A 13,472-nucleotide genomic window follows, 5' to 3' on the forward strand; every position below is an offset into this window, starting at 1 on the left:
GCAGCGCTGCCGGGGTCCGAGTACGGGCGCAGCACTCACCTATTCGGCCGAAGCTCTCCGATAAAGTTCTCCGCAACTTTTTCATTCTGCTGATCTTCTCGGCGGATTGCGAGTCGATCATGTCACCACTGGGGCGGGGGAGACAATCCCCCGCTCACCAGCCGCCACCCCCGCTCCCTCAGATCCGGGGGAAACACCACCGCTCCGGCTCCGGGGCTCCTCCCTTGCCCCGGGGCCAGCCGCGGCCCCGGTCCCGACAGGGGAAGGAGCCCTACACCGCGACGGCGACCGCTGCTCCGCTCCTCGCCCCCACCACCCGGCTCATAGCCTCGTCCCGCTGCCCTTCCCCGGGCTACCAGGCAGAGCCAGACGCGGTGGAGCGGACGACAGGAGGAAGAGCAGCGCCGAGGAGCTATGGAGGAGTGAAAGGAAAGTCTGGCGGAGGGGCTGCGAGCACCGGCGGAGGGCGGGAGTGAAGGAGGGAGGGTGCGCTGAGAGAAAGGAGGAGGAGCCTGAGAGGGCAGGGAAGCCCCGCGCCGTGGCCACGGGGAGGCGGCCGGGGGGAGACAGCCGGTGTGACCCGGCTCTACCCGTGATGGCAGGCGACAGAGCCGGGGCCGCTCTCCCGGCCCGCCGCGCCCCCGCCCGCCCCCGCCCGCCCCCGCGTCCCTAAGCGGCTGCCAGGCTGAAGCAGGCGGGAGAGGAAGCGGCGGCGGCGGCGGCGTGAGGGAGAACGCGGGGAGAGCTGGGGCGGGGCCGAACGAGGGGCGCGGGCTCCCTCGGGGCGGCGGGAGCGATGTGGCAGTCGCTGCCGGCAGCCGTTGGGACGGGGGAAGATGGAAGACGTCTGTGGTGTCGTTTGGTGGGGGAACCAGTGCACTGCGTCCGCTCGGCGCTGCCGGCGCCCCGAGCTGTTGTGTCGCGGTCTCCCCGAGACGCGCCTTGTTTCCCCCGCCCCCCACTCCGGGCCGGCGCGGAGCACGCCGAGGGGTGTCGAGGGCTCGGCCCAGGCCCAGGGACCCTCTGCTCACCCCGGGACCGCAGCTCGTAAAGGCCGACGCGTGCTGCGTGGCATTAGCGTTGGAAAGAGGCTCTCCAGGCCCGGTGTCTGTGTGGTGTCGTGTAGGATGCTGCCCTAGTAGTAGTGCTATAGCTGGTAATAAAGGGAATAATCCTTTCAAGTTGAAACCTGAGCACCTCTCCACGTACCTCTCAAATCATAGCCAGATAATATATCTTCAAGTGCATTCACCTTCAACTTAATGAGTGTTGGGAGCTTTTGATCTTGTTAAACTCAATTGAGCCAACATTATTGAAAAATTAATCAGTTTAACCTATTGAGATGGATGGCCATATCTAGTCTAGAATATAAAGTAGGTACTTTTCGAGAACAATACATGTTTAACACATTTTGAAACCCAGGTTTGCATGTTTCAAATTGTGTTTTAATGTACGTTATCTGGTTAAAATTAACTTGGGGTTTAATGAGGCTGGCTAATGCAATTTACTGGGATTAGACAGTGTCCAAGCTAAGCATTGTTAACTCAATTTCAGAAGCACATTTGTCTAGACAAGTGTTTAGGTGAATTATGTTCAAACTGTCTGCAACTCTTGAGATCTAGGATCGGACAACTGTGTATTACAACACAGCAAAGGTGGCAAGGATGCAAGATCTCAAGGTGAGAATCCATCTGTTGTCTACTGTTATCTACTGTATATGCTTATACATTCACCTTTTGTGGCATACAAGATAATAGAGAATTGTCCTGCTATATAGCAGTGCAAGAACGCTGGTAACATGTCTCATGCACATCTACAGATAGTCTGATAAAAAGGCTTTTCAGAGTGTGAATCCTGTTGACCCTGTTAGCATCTTTGGAACAGGATGTAAAATGGCACTTTTGATGCTGTGTCATATTATGGAAAGAAATTGAGAAAAGCTGGAAACTGAAACCTTGCAGAGAGCAATGCAGGGAAGAGGAGAAATAAAAATTTGGAAGAAACAGACAAGGGGGCTAAAAGGAGAAAGGGAACAAGGACACAAGCACTTAATGATACTTTATTCAGTCAGTACAAAAAATTACATTTAAGTCCTTAATAACAGTTGATGGTTTCACCTTCTGATATTAATATTGGTGTATAGTCCTAATCTGCATTGAGAGGAAAGTGCCATGATAATAAATAAAATATTCAGGTCCAGGAACTGAAGGAGAGTTTAGCATTTGAACCCTTTGCACTTTTCGTGCATGCTGTTCATGCCAGGCAGCCCTGCTGCAACTTGTACCAATGCTGCTACAACTCAGTCTGTGGCTTGCTTTCAGCAATTAGGGATGGCATGCCTGAGAGCTTCTGATGAGCCTGTAATTAACTATGAGTAACTGATAGATGCTGTCTTACCTAGTGAATTAGCCTAGATACTAGCACCTAGTGAATTTGGAACAAAATTCCCATTTTTCCCCCTATTTCTAGGTGAACTATGACTTGATCACTTGTGGAGGACAAGCCTCTGCCAGGCTACTGCAGTGCATTTAGCTTTCTTTGACAGAAGCACAGGCAACCTAGAATTTCTGACAAGCATCTGTCTTTGCAGCTACTTGAGACTGATCTGCAAGAGTTTGACAAGGTCTCTTAAATCAATGAATATTAGACATCAGTATGGTGCCAGTGAGAGAAACTTAGGCTTTGTCTTTTGAAAATCATTAAACCTCAGCCTTCAGAGATGTAACACAGACTTTCTCCAGTAGAAGAAGGATGAGCTTGAAGCTGTGCACAGATCCCCAAACTTGCATGCTGCAATTTGTGTTATTCTTCCTAGTGGTCTTTAGTTTTCTGCTAAAACCCTTCTCTATATTCCTCTCCCCCAACCAAACTGTTTCCAAGGTCGCTAGTATTGAAAATTCACTGCATTCAGGAATGTGGAATCTTTTTCATAGCGTTGATCAAGCTCATAAGCTAGTGGTTCTTATTTTTCTTTTCTGCATTTCCATCACCTGTCTCAGGAAACCAGTAAAGCAGAAACATGCATTAAGCAAACCACAGAGATAGCAGCTATTCTAATGATGACTTTTTGCTTCCTTGTAGGGGCAGCCTTTCAGCTCTGCTTTTATGTTTAAGCCTTGCACTTTGTGGCACAAGAAAATTAATGTAAAAAAATGCTAAATAATATTGCTGTTCACAGCTTTCTTCCTCAAGCCTCTACAAAGTTACAGCATGGAGCACGTTATGTACAGCATCCTCTCCCACATCAGCTCCCTGAAGATACTCCCTAAATAAAAACTTGTTCACTTTACAACCCCAGCATTTCCCTTGTCTGGCTTTGGTAAGAAGTCACTACAAATCCTGACCTCTGCTGCTGCCACTGACTCATGCTGAATCACTCTGCAAATGTAAGGATTACCAAGTGCGGGAAAAATATTTGCCAAGATAGCACTTGCAAGCTGGACAACAGGAAATGTTGGCCTCCATGCATCATGGCAGCCAGCGAACCTCATCATTTAAAGTTTTCACACTGAGGTATGGGTTCAGTCTGTTATTTCTGAAGAAGAGGAGACAGTAGGGCTGGCAGTTTGTTCGTTATTGCTTAAAATAACATATTGTTTGAGGCCATAAGCAGTGCAGTCCTGGACCTGGAGCACAGGGTGTGCCAGCAGCCTCATTGCTGCAAATGGAGCAGCCATGCTTGCCATGTTCATTACTTACAGGGTGAGATGAGACGACTAAAAGTAAATCCACTATGCGTGGTGCAGATGGTGGCTCAGGGTGTAATGCAGAACCGTGCACTTTCCAGATCTTGTGGCATTTGCTGTTGATTTTACAGATGGGTTTTATATAGTCTGAGCTCTCCCAGTGTTTGTGTGTGTCTCTCCCCCTGCCTCCCACCCCCACCATTTCTCCTGGGGACTCTTTAAAGGCCATGTACTGAAGTAACATTCATGGGCCAAGTGTCTGAATTTTAGAAACCGTAGGGGCATCTAAACAGTGTGTGTTTGTGGAAGAGGTAGTTAAGGCCGTTGATTTGGAGTTGTGTGGGCAAAGTAAGCTTTTGCCTCAAGCAGCTTGCCCAAGGAGAAGAGCTATGTTCTCTAGGGGGTTGAAATAGTCAGCCTAACTCCTCCAGGGAGAGCATGGTCTTGCCAGGTCTTTTGCTGTCAGGATAAAGTACATCTTCATAAATCTCCCTGGCTGGAGAAGTTCTCCATTAGGCCAGTCTGCTCACCTTGAAAAGATCTCTCACTGCTTCAGCATCTGGGACCCAAGTGCCAGGAGCTGAGTTGATTGTTAACACAGCAATCCTTTCATGACCCTCCAGTGATGAAGATGGATGTAAAGCCATATCACCCTCCCACATTCCTCAGCCTCCCCCCACAATCTCACTTTCACTTGTCCTCTAGTAATAATCCAAGATGACTTGGATCTGAAGAGAAAGCCAGGCTTTGCTAACAAACAGTGCTGTATCCTTAGGGACGTGACCTTTAAGGTCTACTAGCAAAATGCATTAGTGACAGAAATTAAACTTGGGCAATAACAGAAAAGTACCTGTGTAATCTACATCCGCATCATAATCCGCATTTCACCAAAAAGCTCTCAGAGCTGGCATATGGTGTATTGCCTTATTGGTGATTGTTATTAAATCTCTAGGCTGTGCATCCCTGATGATGAATGGAGGGCAAACAGGCCCAGATGTTGCCTCTCCAGCCTGGCTGCTGTTGCCTTATCCATGGGGTAAGAAGGGATGAGTTAGGGCTCACATGTGGTTCCAAAGGCATGGCAAGAAAAGCATGGTTTTCCTTGTGCCGTATAGCTGGCTGCTGGTTAGAGGTGACCTGCTGAACCACCTGTGGTTTTACATCTCCAGAACTCTCTCATGGTCACTTTTTCATGTACTAATGCATGCGGTCACTTGTTTTCTGGTTTGTCCTTACTTTATCTCATCAGGGGTGAAATGCAGATGGAACACTGTATCTTTTACTTTGATATTTGTAGTTCCTATCCCTGTTAGGCAGCTTCCTGACAGCATATGCAAATACAATTTCATTTCTAAGGAAGTAAGAGCTCTTTCTGGTTTGGCCATGATAGAGTCATGGGTTAACCTTAGTAGGCAGCTGGGCACTGCACAGCTGTTTGCTCATGCTCCTCTGCCCTACATCCAGAATAGAAGAGAAAAGGAAGAGCAACCACTAGAAAACTCACGGGTTGATAAAGCAAAAGAGAAGCGGAAGAAGAAAGAAAACAAACAAGTGATGCAAAGGCAATCACTCACCATCTCCCACAGGCAGAGCAATGCCTAGCCTCTACCTGAGCAAAAAATGGCTAACCTAGCTAAATGCCATTCCTCTCAATTGTATTGCTGAACATGCTGTTACATGGCATGGAATATCTCTTTGGACAGTTTGAGTCATCTGTCTGGTTGTGTCCCCTTCTCAGTCTCTTGTACACATCTAAATCTATTCACCGGTTTGGCAGCATGAGAAACAGAGGTGGCTTTGATGCAGTACAAACCCCGCTCAGCAACAGCTGAAACATTAGCATGTTATCAGCATTGTTTTGGTCACAAATCTAAACCACAGCACCATGGGCTGTGATGAAGTGAATTAACTCCATCCTAGCCAGACCTAGTACACAAAGATGGAGGGAAATCACAATGAGGATACAGAGTGGAGAGAAAAAAAAATGAACACAAATGTATCAGAAGCCCTCATACTTCAAACTAACAAAGTAATATCAGTATAAATTATAAACCTAAAGCTTTTACAATGTGTGTTGCTGTATAAATGACGTAATCTCAGAGATTCTGCTGTGCAAGTATACATGTCAGATTTGCAGGAATTTATGAGCCGAGATGCTTTCCAGTTCAAGATCACCTGGCTAACTAGCAACATAGAGTTGATACTCAATGTTCCTGTGAAATAAATAGAAAAACCTTTTAACAGCCTCATTTTCTTGTGGCATCTTGATAAAATTCCCTTGGTAAAAGGGAAAATGGAATTTTAAATGTAATGTCCTCAACAATTGTGATATCAGGTCCCAGTGTTCTGAAGTCACTGACATATTCAACAAATACATTTATGATGAAAATTATGCAAAATCAAACTGCAGGAGGACTGAGGCCGATCCATTTGGATGCACTCAAAAAGCATATGTGAATCATGTAATTTTCTCATAAATACTGCATGGTGTTTACTGTAACATCATGACTTTGCAGCAAAGTCCTTGTCTATCATCAGAATTGTAGCACTATTTATACAACTCAAAGATCAGTGCCTGTATGCACACAAAGCCCCACTGACTTGTGCTGGGAAAATATGATACTTGGCATACTCAGCCAGGGAAGTTTCTCATGGGCAAGGGTCCTTTTGGTGGTAACCTATCATTTTGAAAACATATAGACACACAAACCCTTTTGATTCTGTATGTGAATATTTAAATGCTACCCGTAGAATTATAACCCCATATCTTGTAAAAACAAGGTTGAGATATTAAACTAGCTTTATTTCTAAGATCTTCCAAACTTTTTGTTGGTTTGCCTTTGGATTTTTTTCTCATTTCTTATCTAGTTTAGTAATTTGCAATGACTACCGGACATATTAGAGAAGCCTGTTAGATGAGCAGTGTAGTGGATGGACTTCATTTATTCAGCTCTCTTTGTTCCTTTTTGGACTGCTCAAATCTGTAGAACAGACTGCAATGGGAACATTACTATCCTGTGGAGAGAGAAAGTCTCCCTCAAAAATAACACAAAACATTTGCAAGGGTTATACATGAAAGGCTGCCTTGTCAAAATGGATATCTGCTCTCTTAACATGAAAATCTAGATGAACTTCAGGCACATATTCAAACATCTCTTGTTCTTTCCACTCAGCTCTATCCCAAAATCAGCACCTAAGCCAGTTAAAAACAACCCACATGCCACTCCACTGAAGGAAGATTTCAGAAACTGTATTCCAGAGTTTTTTTTAGTTCTTATCACTGTGGTAATGAAGCACTGCACAAAATTAGGTTCCACAAAATCACCATTGATACTCTGCTTCACTACTAGCCTGCAAACAGAGTCAGGACAAATCAGTGCTCCTGCTATCTCAATGCAGGTCTTTCTTACAACGTAGAAGCAGTATACCAGAAGGCTCTGGTTGTTGTTTAGGGGCTTTATATAGCAATAAGGGGCCTTACAGAAGTCATGTCTATGCAGGTAATGCAGATACAGCCTCTATCCTAAAGTGCTCCAGTGAAAATTTACAATGGAGAACTGCCACAGTAGATGTGATGTTTGCAGAACAGTAGTACCCATGCTCTGCAAAATGAGTCAGAAGCACAAGCCACAGCAACTTGGCCACTATGGAGTGCATTTCCCAGGAAAGATGTGGTTTTGAGGAAGAAGAAAGAGAGGCTTTGTGATTTTTTAAAAGCCATGCTTCCAGGAGTTAGGGAAAATGTATGAAGCCATTCTAAGGAAAATTCAGCTGAAGAAATGCTGCTGACTCTAAATAGAGGCAGAGGTTGGTGCCACAGCAGAAGTTAAGAAGTACATGAGTTCATGTAATTAAGAATTTTAAAAGGGAAGAAAAGGCGAGGGTGTTTAATGCAGCAGAAGATGGAGAGGCAGCAGACAGAAAGAAAGTGGGAAATACTCAGGATGATAAGCTAGAAAGATGACCTATAAAACAGATTTTGCAAGCAGAGTGAAGAACTTTTGTCCAAACAGAAGACTAGGAGCTTGTGGCAGCCAACCTGTGAGATGGAGAGCTTTAGCTTCATGGAGGAAGAGGAAAAGCCACACTGGACAAGAAGTCACCAGATTTAAAGAGCCAGGACATTTCTGAAATAGGATGTGACAATTTCCTTGGCATATTTTAAAATAATGCATGGAGTAAATGCTAAAAGGCGAGATCTCCTGCAAAATCAGGAGGGGAAAAGACCAGGTTACTGTACTAAACTTGTGACGGACTCCAAGCATACCAACTAATTATGGCACTTGTGATAGTCTTGTCAGGACAGTAATGTGAAAACATGAGGTGGCTGACCTATAAGCTAGCTGACAACACAAGTTATTTTAATGAAGTGTCTTTCATACAAACTAGCAAGAAACAAGCTGCAGTGGAGAGTATCTGCATTACATATAATATTGTCTTAGTTCATTTCACTCCTGGTCATGAGTGCTGTCTGGAGTTCACTTTATCCATAGCTTGAACACCAGTCCATCCACTACACTGCTCATCTAACTTGACTGCACAGCAGCAGTCCCCACCGGGATCTCACCGCCTCTTGGAAGAACCTCTTAAAACATGCAGCTCTTCATAGGGGATGAAAGTACAGGATTGTGGACAAATCCTGTGGATATGTGCTGGGTAGAGGGAGCGCTCTCAAAGGGCCAAGGAGTCTGTTCAGAACATGCATTCTTGAGGTACCAGAGCTGGAAGCAAGTCCAAGACAGGTGGGTGAGAATACGACAAGAGAAAGGCAGTAGACTGGAACTATTAGGCTGGACTTGCAAGAGGAGTTAACAGAGAAGCAAATCGAGATCTGAGCAGAACAAAGTCAGTCTGGCACAGAGAGGAAAACCTATGAGTCATCCCTGTGCAGTTGCTAGCCAGAAGTGCGTGGCTATTTCAGAATTTAATGACACTGAGAGGTTGTAGTACCTCGCTGACCTATCAAATTCATTATTCTTGTTGCTTAATATGTAAACAAGGCTTATTACAAGATATGTCTGCTTGCATCAGTAATTAATTGATCCCAAAACACATGCCATGTTGCAACTAACTATATTCGAAGTTGATAACTTTTGATTATTTTACGTTACTGAGAATTTAAAGATCAAATTTTAGCACTGCAGATTTCAAGCCCAGTATACACTCATGTCAGCTGAACCTCAAGTTTGACATTAAGTACCTAAACTCTAGCTAATTGATGAAGTTAAGTAGGCGGTTCAGGACCAGTTCCCATTTTTCTTTGACTTCTTATATAAGAAAAAATTGGCCAGTTCTAAGGTGCTTCAGCAGGATTTCATTTACTTATATAGAATTTTCCAGAAACTGTATTTTATGTTTCTCCTTTATAAGGAGACACCTATAAAATGTGGTAAAATGGACATGACTTTCAGCTTGATTCAGTTTTACACAGTAAGATTTTAGAAAGTATGTAATCTCACATTACTTGCTGAAGTATTTACAATATTTCTGAAATTCCTCTTGCAGTTGTGATCATCCAGAATGGATGTCTATGATTTATAAAAAGTGATACACAATATATGTAAGTGCTCATACCCAGGGAAAAAGGTCCCCAAGGAGTGATTCACCAGACAAATTCACTGCAAGGTAATTTTTTCTGGTGAAAGCTTTGCTTGACAGAATCCCTGCTAAGAAAAATGTATTTTAGAAAAAAAAAAAGAAAAAAAGTTTGTGGGTTATCCAGTCCTAACAGCTTTCTGAGTTCAAAAAACAAAGCTCTCATAATTGCATGTCATGCTTCAAGCATCACACTACGCCTTCCTTCCTCCACCCCAATTAAATGAAACACAATCTCTATTGCCTTAGACCCACATTTTCACCTAGTTCCTCTGGTTCACAGATAGCTACTTTGCCACAAGAACCTTATCTTCTATGAAAATTTAACATGCTATTTCCCAATTTCTAGTCGGAACAAGAGGAAACACAGAAAATCAGTACATCAGAATAACCCATGTCCTCATAAAAAGCTCCCTGGTACTAGAGCAACAGCAGAGAAAGAAGACTCAAGCAGAAGATAGGTGAGTATATCCTGGACATTCTTCAGGATGAAAGACATAAGGAGGTGAAGGACATGGCCGTCAAGGAACAGGAAGATGTCCTCAGCTGCAGCACAGCAAAGAAAGGAATGCTTCAGCAGTAATACGTAACTCCTACATATCTTCTTGCTATTTATTTACTGCATGACAGAGACATTCCTGGTGCTGGCTCTCTCTAGACTGTTTATCATTTTGGGCTCTCAAAGCAGCAGTGTTGTGCCCAACTATTGCTACATGCCAGATCCTTCTCCAGTGTGCTCCAAGGCACAGCAACCACGCTGACCTCCTGCTGCTCTCAGAGGGTTCACTGAATTCTGCAGCTCCAGTTGTTGTACAGGGGTGCACATTTTCTCTCATTTAACCAAGTTCAACTTTGGGCGGTGTTGTCCAAATGTGCTTTTTTAATTGTTTACTAGAAACAAGATGATTCCACAGCATCACTCTATTTTTTTCACCTTTTATGCTAAGGCTTAGAAATTGGCTTTAGGAAGTGATATACAGTGACCTAGCTTTTCTGTGCTGCAATGTCGTCCAAATATCATCTATCTTTTCAAACACAGACTTCAACTGTTGTGATTCCTGGTCTGTGTCTGATGTCAACAAGAACACTGGTCTCAGTAATGATAAACAGGTCAGACTGCATCCAGCCTTCTGTCCAGCTGAGCAGCTTTCATATTAAGTAAATGAGCACAACTTTGTATCATAGATCTTCCAAGAGTATCTTGAACCAGAAGACTTGCTTTACTGGTTCAAAATTAATTAAAAGATACCCAATACTTTGTTTCTTGCTGCAAGTCCCAGTTCCCAAGTTACACCCCTTGATGCTCCAGTCTGCTCCTTCATTAAGTGTATTTTTGTCTGTCTTAATTTGGCTGAAGTCATGTATCTATATTTTAGAATAAAAGTTCATCAGATGATGCAACTAGGAGGTGAAAAAAATTAAATCTTCTTAATCTGCCTAGTGTACTGAAAAAATGTCATGTTTATAATAAAAACATAAGTTTACAGCTCCTTTTTTGCTTTGCATCTTTTCTAATTATGTACTGCTTCAAATGACAGTTCCCTTGTACTCATTTAAGAACAGTAATAACTACTGCAGTGATTAAAACCAACACTGTAGGACAATTCCATCACATCCAGGATCCCAAGTTCATCACAGCACTGTCTGATCACCAGATTTGGTGGTGTCTAGCCTGGGAGCATTAAATACTTTCCAACTGAAACATTTTTGTATATTTGCAGATTTTATATAGTCATGCTTTTCAAGATTAAAAACACCTTTTCTTTTGAAAGAAAAATCTTTCCTTGTGAGTTAAAACTAAATGGGCACCGTGCTTTTCTTCCCAGGCGCTCCCAGGTAGAGAAGCCAGGCCGTGTGCAGGCAGCTGCAGATGGCCCAGCATGGCTGCACCTCCCGGCCTCTCCCATCAGCGGGCACTCAGGCTCAACTGCTTCTGCTGAAAATTGTTTCCCCCCTGCAAGTGATTCATTTTCAGGCAGATGAAGGCTCTGTGCTAACCTACCACACGGCCTTCCCCTCTTCTGCTGCTGACATAGGGAGGAGAGAGAATGGCCCAGCCAGGGTATGCTTGTTACTAACAGGCATGCTAATAAACCTGGAATAGTTTAAGACGAAACAGTATAGAAAGTGGCCAAAAAAGGAATATTGTCTCAAGGTTAATACACGGTACAATGTTCCTTAAAGTGTAAGCAAGCAAAAGGAGTCAATGGGTTTCATTTAATTTACCCGCCTCCCACACAATCGTTTCTAAAATCTTGATTAATTCTCTGAAGAAGAATATGGCATGTAAGTTGCAAAATCCAGCAATATATGTCCGAAAACATATCTGAATTCATATATCCTCCCAAATGAAAGGAAAGAGATTTCTATCTTCCATTATCTCAATCTGATTTGTAATATCCTTTAACAAAGGATCAAGAAGTATTTTAAATGTTATGTGAATGTGTTCCTTTCAAGTCCTAGAACTAGACTGATAACATACTGTATAGATATTTAATTTATTGATTATATTCTGGTAATTTTTCATATAAGTAATTACATTAATAAACTGGCCATAGTCCTTTGAAGTTCAATTTAGAAAGTACCATGTAATCTGCATGTAATAAACCTCATGTACCTATCATGCCTCTTCAACTATCCTGTCTAGTGACTAGTATTAAAAGCTCTTTAAAATACTCCTTTGCTGACTTTAATAGGAATTTTTACAACATCGTTACACATTCTAATTGAGTGATTATGGTTTTCATGCCATTTATAGAAATAGCAGGTAACTGGAACTATTGCGAGTTACATAAAAAGCAATACACTAAAAGGAGAGTAACAAATTAATATACACAGAGTGACAAAATCCAGACTTAAGAACTGGGCATGGATGGTGCAGTGTGTTGCATTCCAGAATAAATCCCTGAACAAAGCACAGCTGCGCTCAGGAAATCAACCCCCTGAAAAAGGGATTCTGCAAAGCTCCTCTAGGAGCTATTTCATTGCCAGATCTGGAATATCATCAGCCAGGGTGGCTTTGGCTAACCATCATATTCCACATTTGATGAGGGGACTATCTCAGCACAAAGATATCCTTGAATACTCTCAGTTTTGTGGTCCCATGATTGAGCCTTCAACACTATCTTAATATGACCTAGATGTCCAGATGTACATGTGATAAGCTGTGGGGAACAATTAATTAACATGTTTTGACAGTGTCAAGCACATTACAGTCTGTTGAAGCTGGTGCTTCTGATATTCCTAGAGTATGTATGTTTAATGAAGACAACAGTGATCATAGCTAAGGGATTCTACTGTATTCAGATATTTCCTATGTTGATCCATTTGCTTTCCTCCATGGGAATGGCAGTAACCAACCAATTCTGATAGCACAGAAATTGGAAATTAGCTTGAATCCCAACCATCTTCATAATTTGGGTATATGGGAGGTACAAAGCTCCCATTGCCACATGTATAACGGCACATTAAGAAGGAAAACATTAGTCCTGATGGGAGATTTCTGAAAGTGCCTCTAATACTATAAATTAATAAAGACAAAAGTGCAAAGTGAAACTGAAATCTCTGAAAATAGTGAGATACTTCATTTTGGTTATAGTATCTGCTGGATACCTTTGCCACCATCCTTAGAGGGCTCCTCACACACGTTAGTTCTTCTGGCCCCCATCACCATGGGCTCAAGACCTGTGAGCTCAGTGCTCCCCAGCATCATCTCTGCAGTTGGCCTCACTACAGAGCTCTTATGTTTTTAACCCTCCACAGAAACAGGATCTCAAATGTCAAACCAACAGGGCAAGTAGGACCAGTGCTGACTCCCAGTAATTTAAAAGCAATGCCTCAGCCTCACTATGTGCTTTAAAGATACATACTAGAAACAGAGTTAGCTGGATATCAAACCTAGTCACTTTGGCGCAGTTATCTCTGAACTGGATTTCTATACAACTCTGCCTTTTTTTCTCACCAGGAAAAAGTATGCTACACATCCTGAGGCAAGCTGTATGTCATGTTCATATATGACAAGAGTGCAGAAGCATGCATGAGGCCATGTAAACATGGCTTAGTCTTCTCTTATCTCTAAGAAAGTCAGCTGTGAAACACCCTGGAAAACCAGTAGAGATGTAGATCACAACATGTAAAAATGAATGGCATGTGTATAAACAGAGATTAAATTCTTGAACATACATGGCAGAA

At 43.0% G+C, this 13,472-nt stretch overlaps 1 protein-coding gene across 10 annotated transcripts in view; it reads right to left on the reverse strand.

The window, feature by feature from the left end:
• Positions 1-603, reverse strand: part of CDK14 (cyclin dependent kinase 14) — a 440,472-nt gene extending 439,869 nt beyond the window's left edge. For 8 of the 10 annotated variants that reach the window (XR_009818728.1, XM_061996203.1, XM_061996209.1 and 5 more), the window contains exon 1: positions 40-602. Coding sequence is in view for 9 of the 10 variants with exons in the window: in XM_061996203.1 (XP_061852187.1) it covers positions 40-121 (82 nt within the window). In the remaining variant the exon portion in view is untranslated. Of the gene's footprint in view, positions 1-39 lie in introns of all 10 variants that reach the window. The other 2 variants (XM_061996210.1, XM_061996201.1) reach the window with 2 other exon arrangements.
• Between the last annotated feature and the right edge of the window lie 12,869 nt (positions 604-13,472).

This window comes from Colius striatus, chromosome 5, assembly GCF_028858725.1.
Source record: "Colius striatus isolate bColStr4 chromosome 5, bColStr4.1.hap1, whole genome shotgun sequence".
NCBI classification, from domain to species: domain Eukaryota; kingdom Metazoa; phylum Chordata; class Aves; order Coliiformes; family Coliidae; genus Colius; species Colius striatus.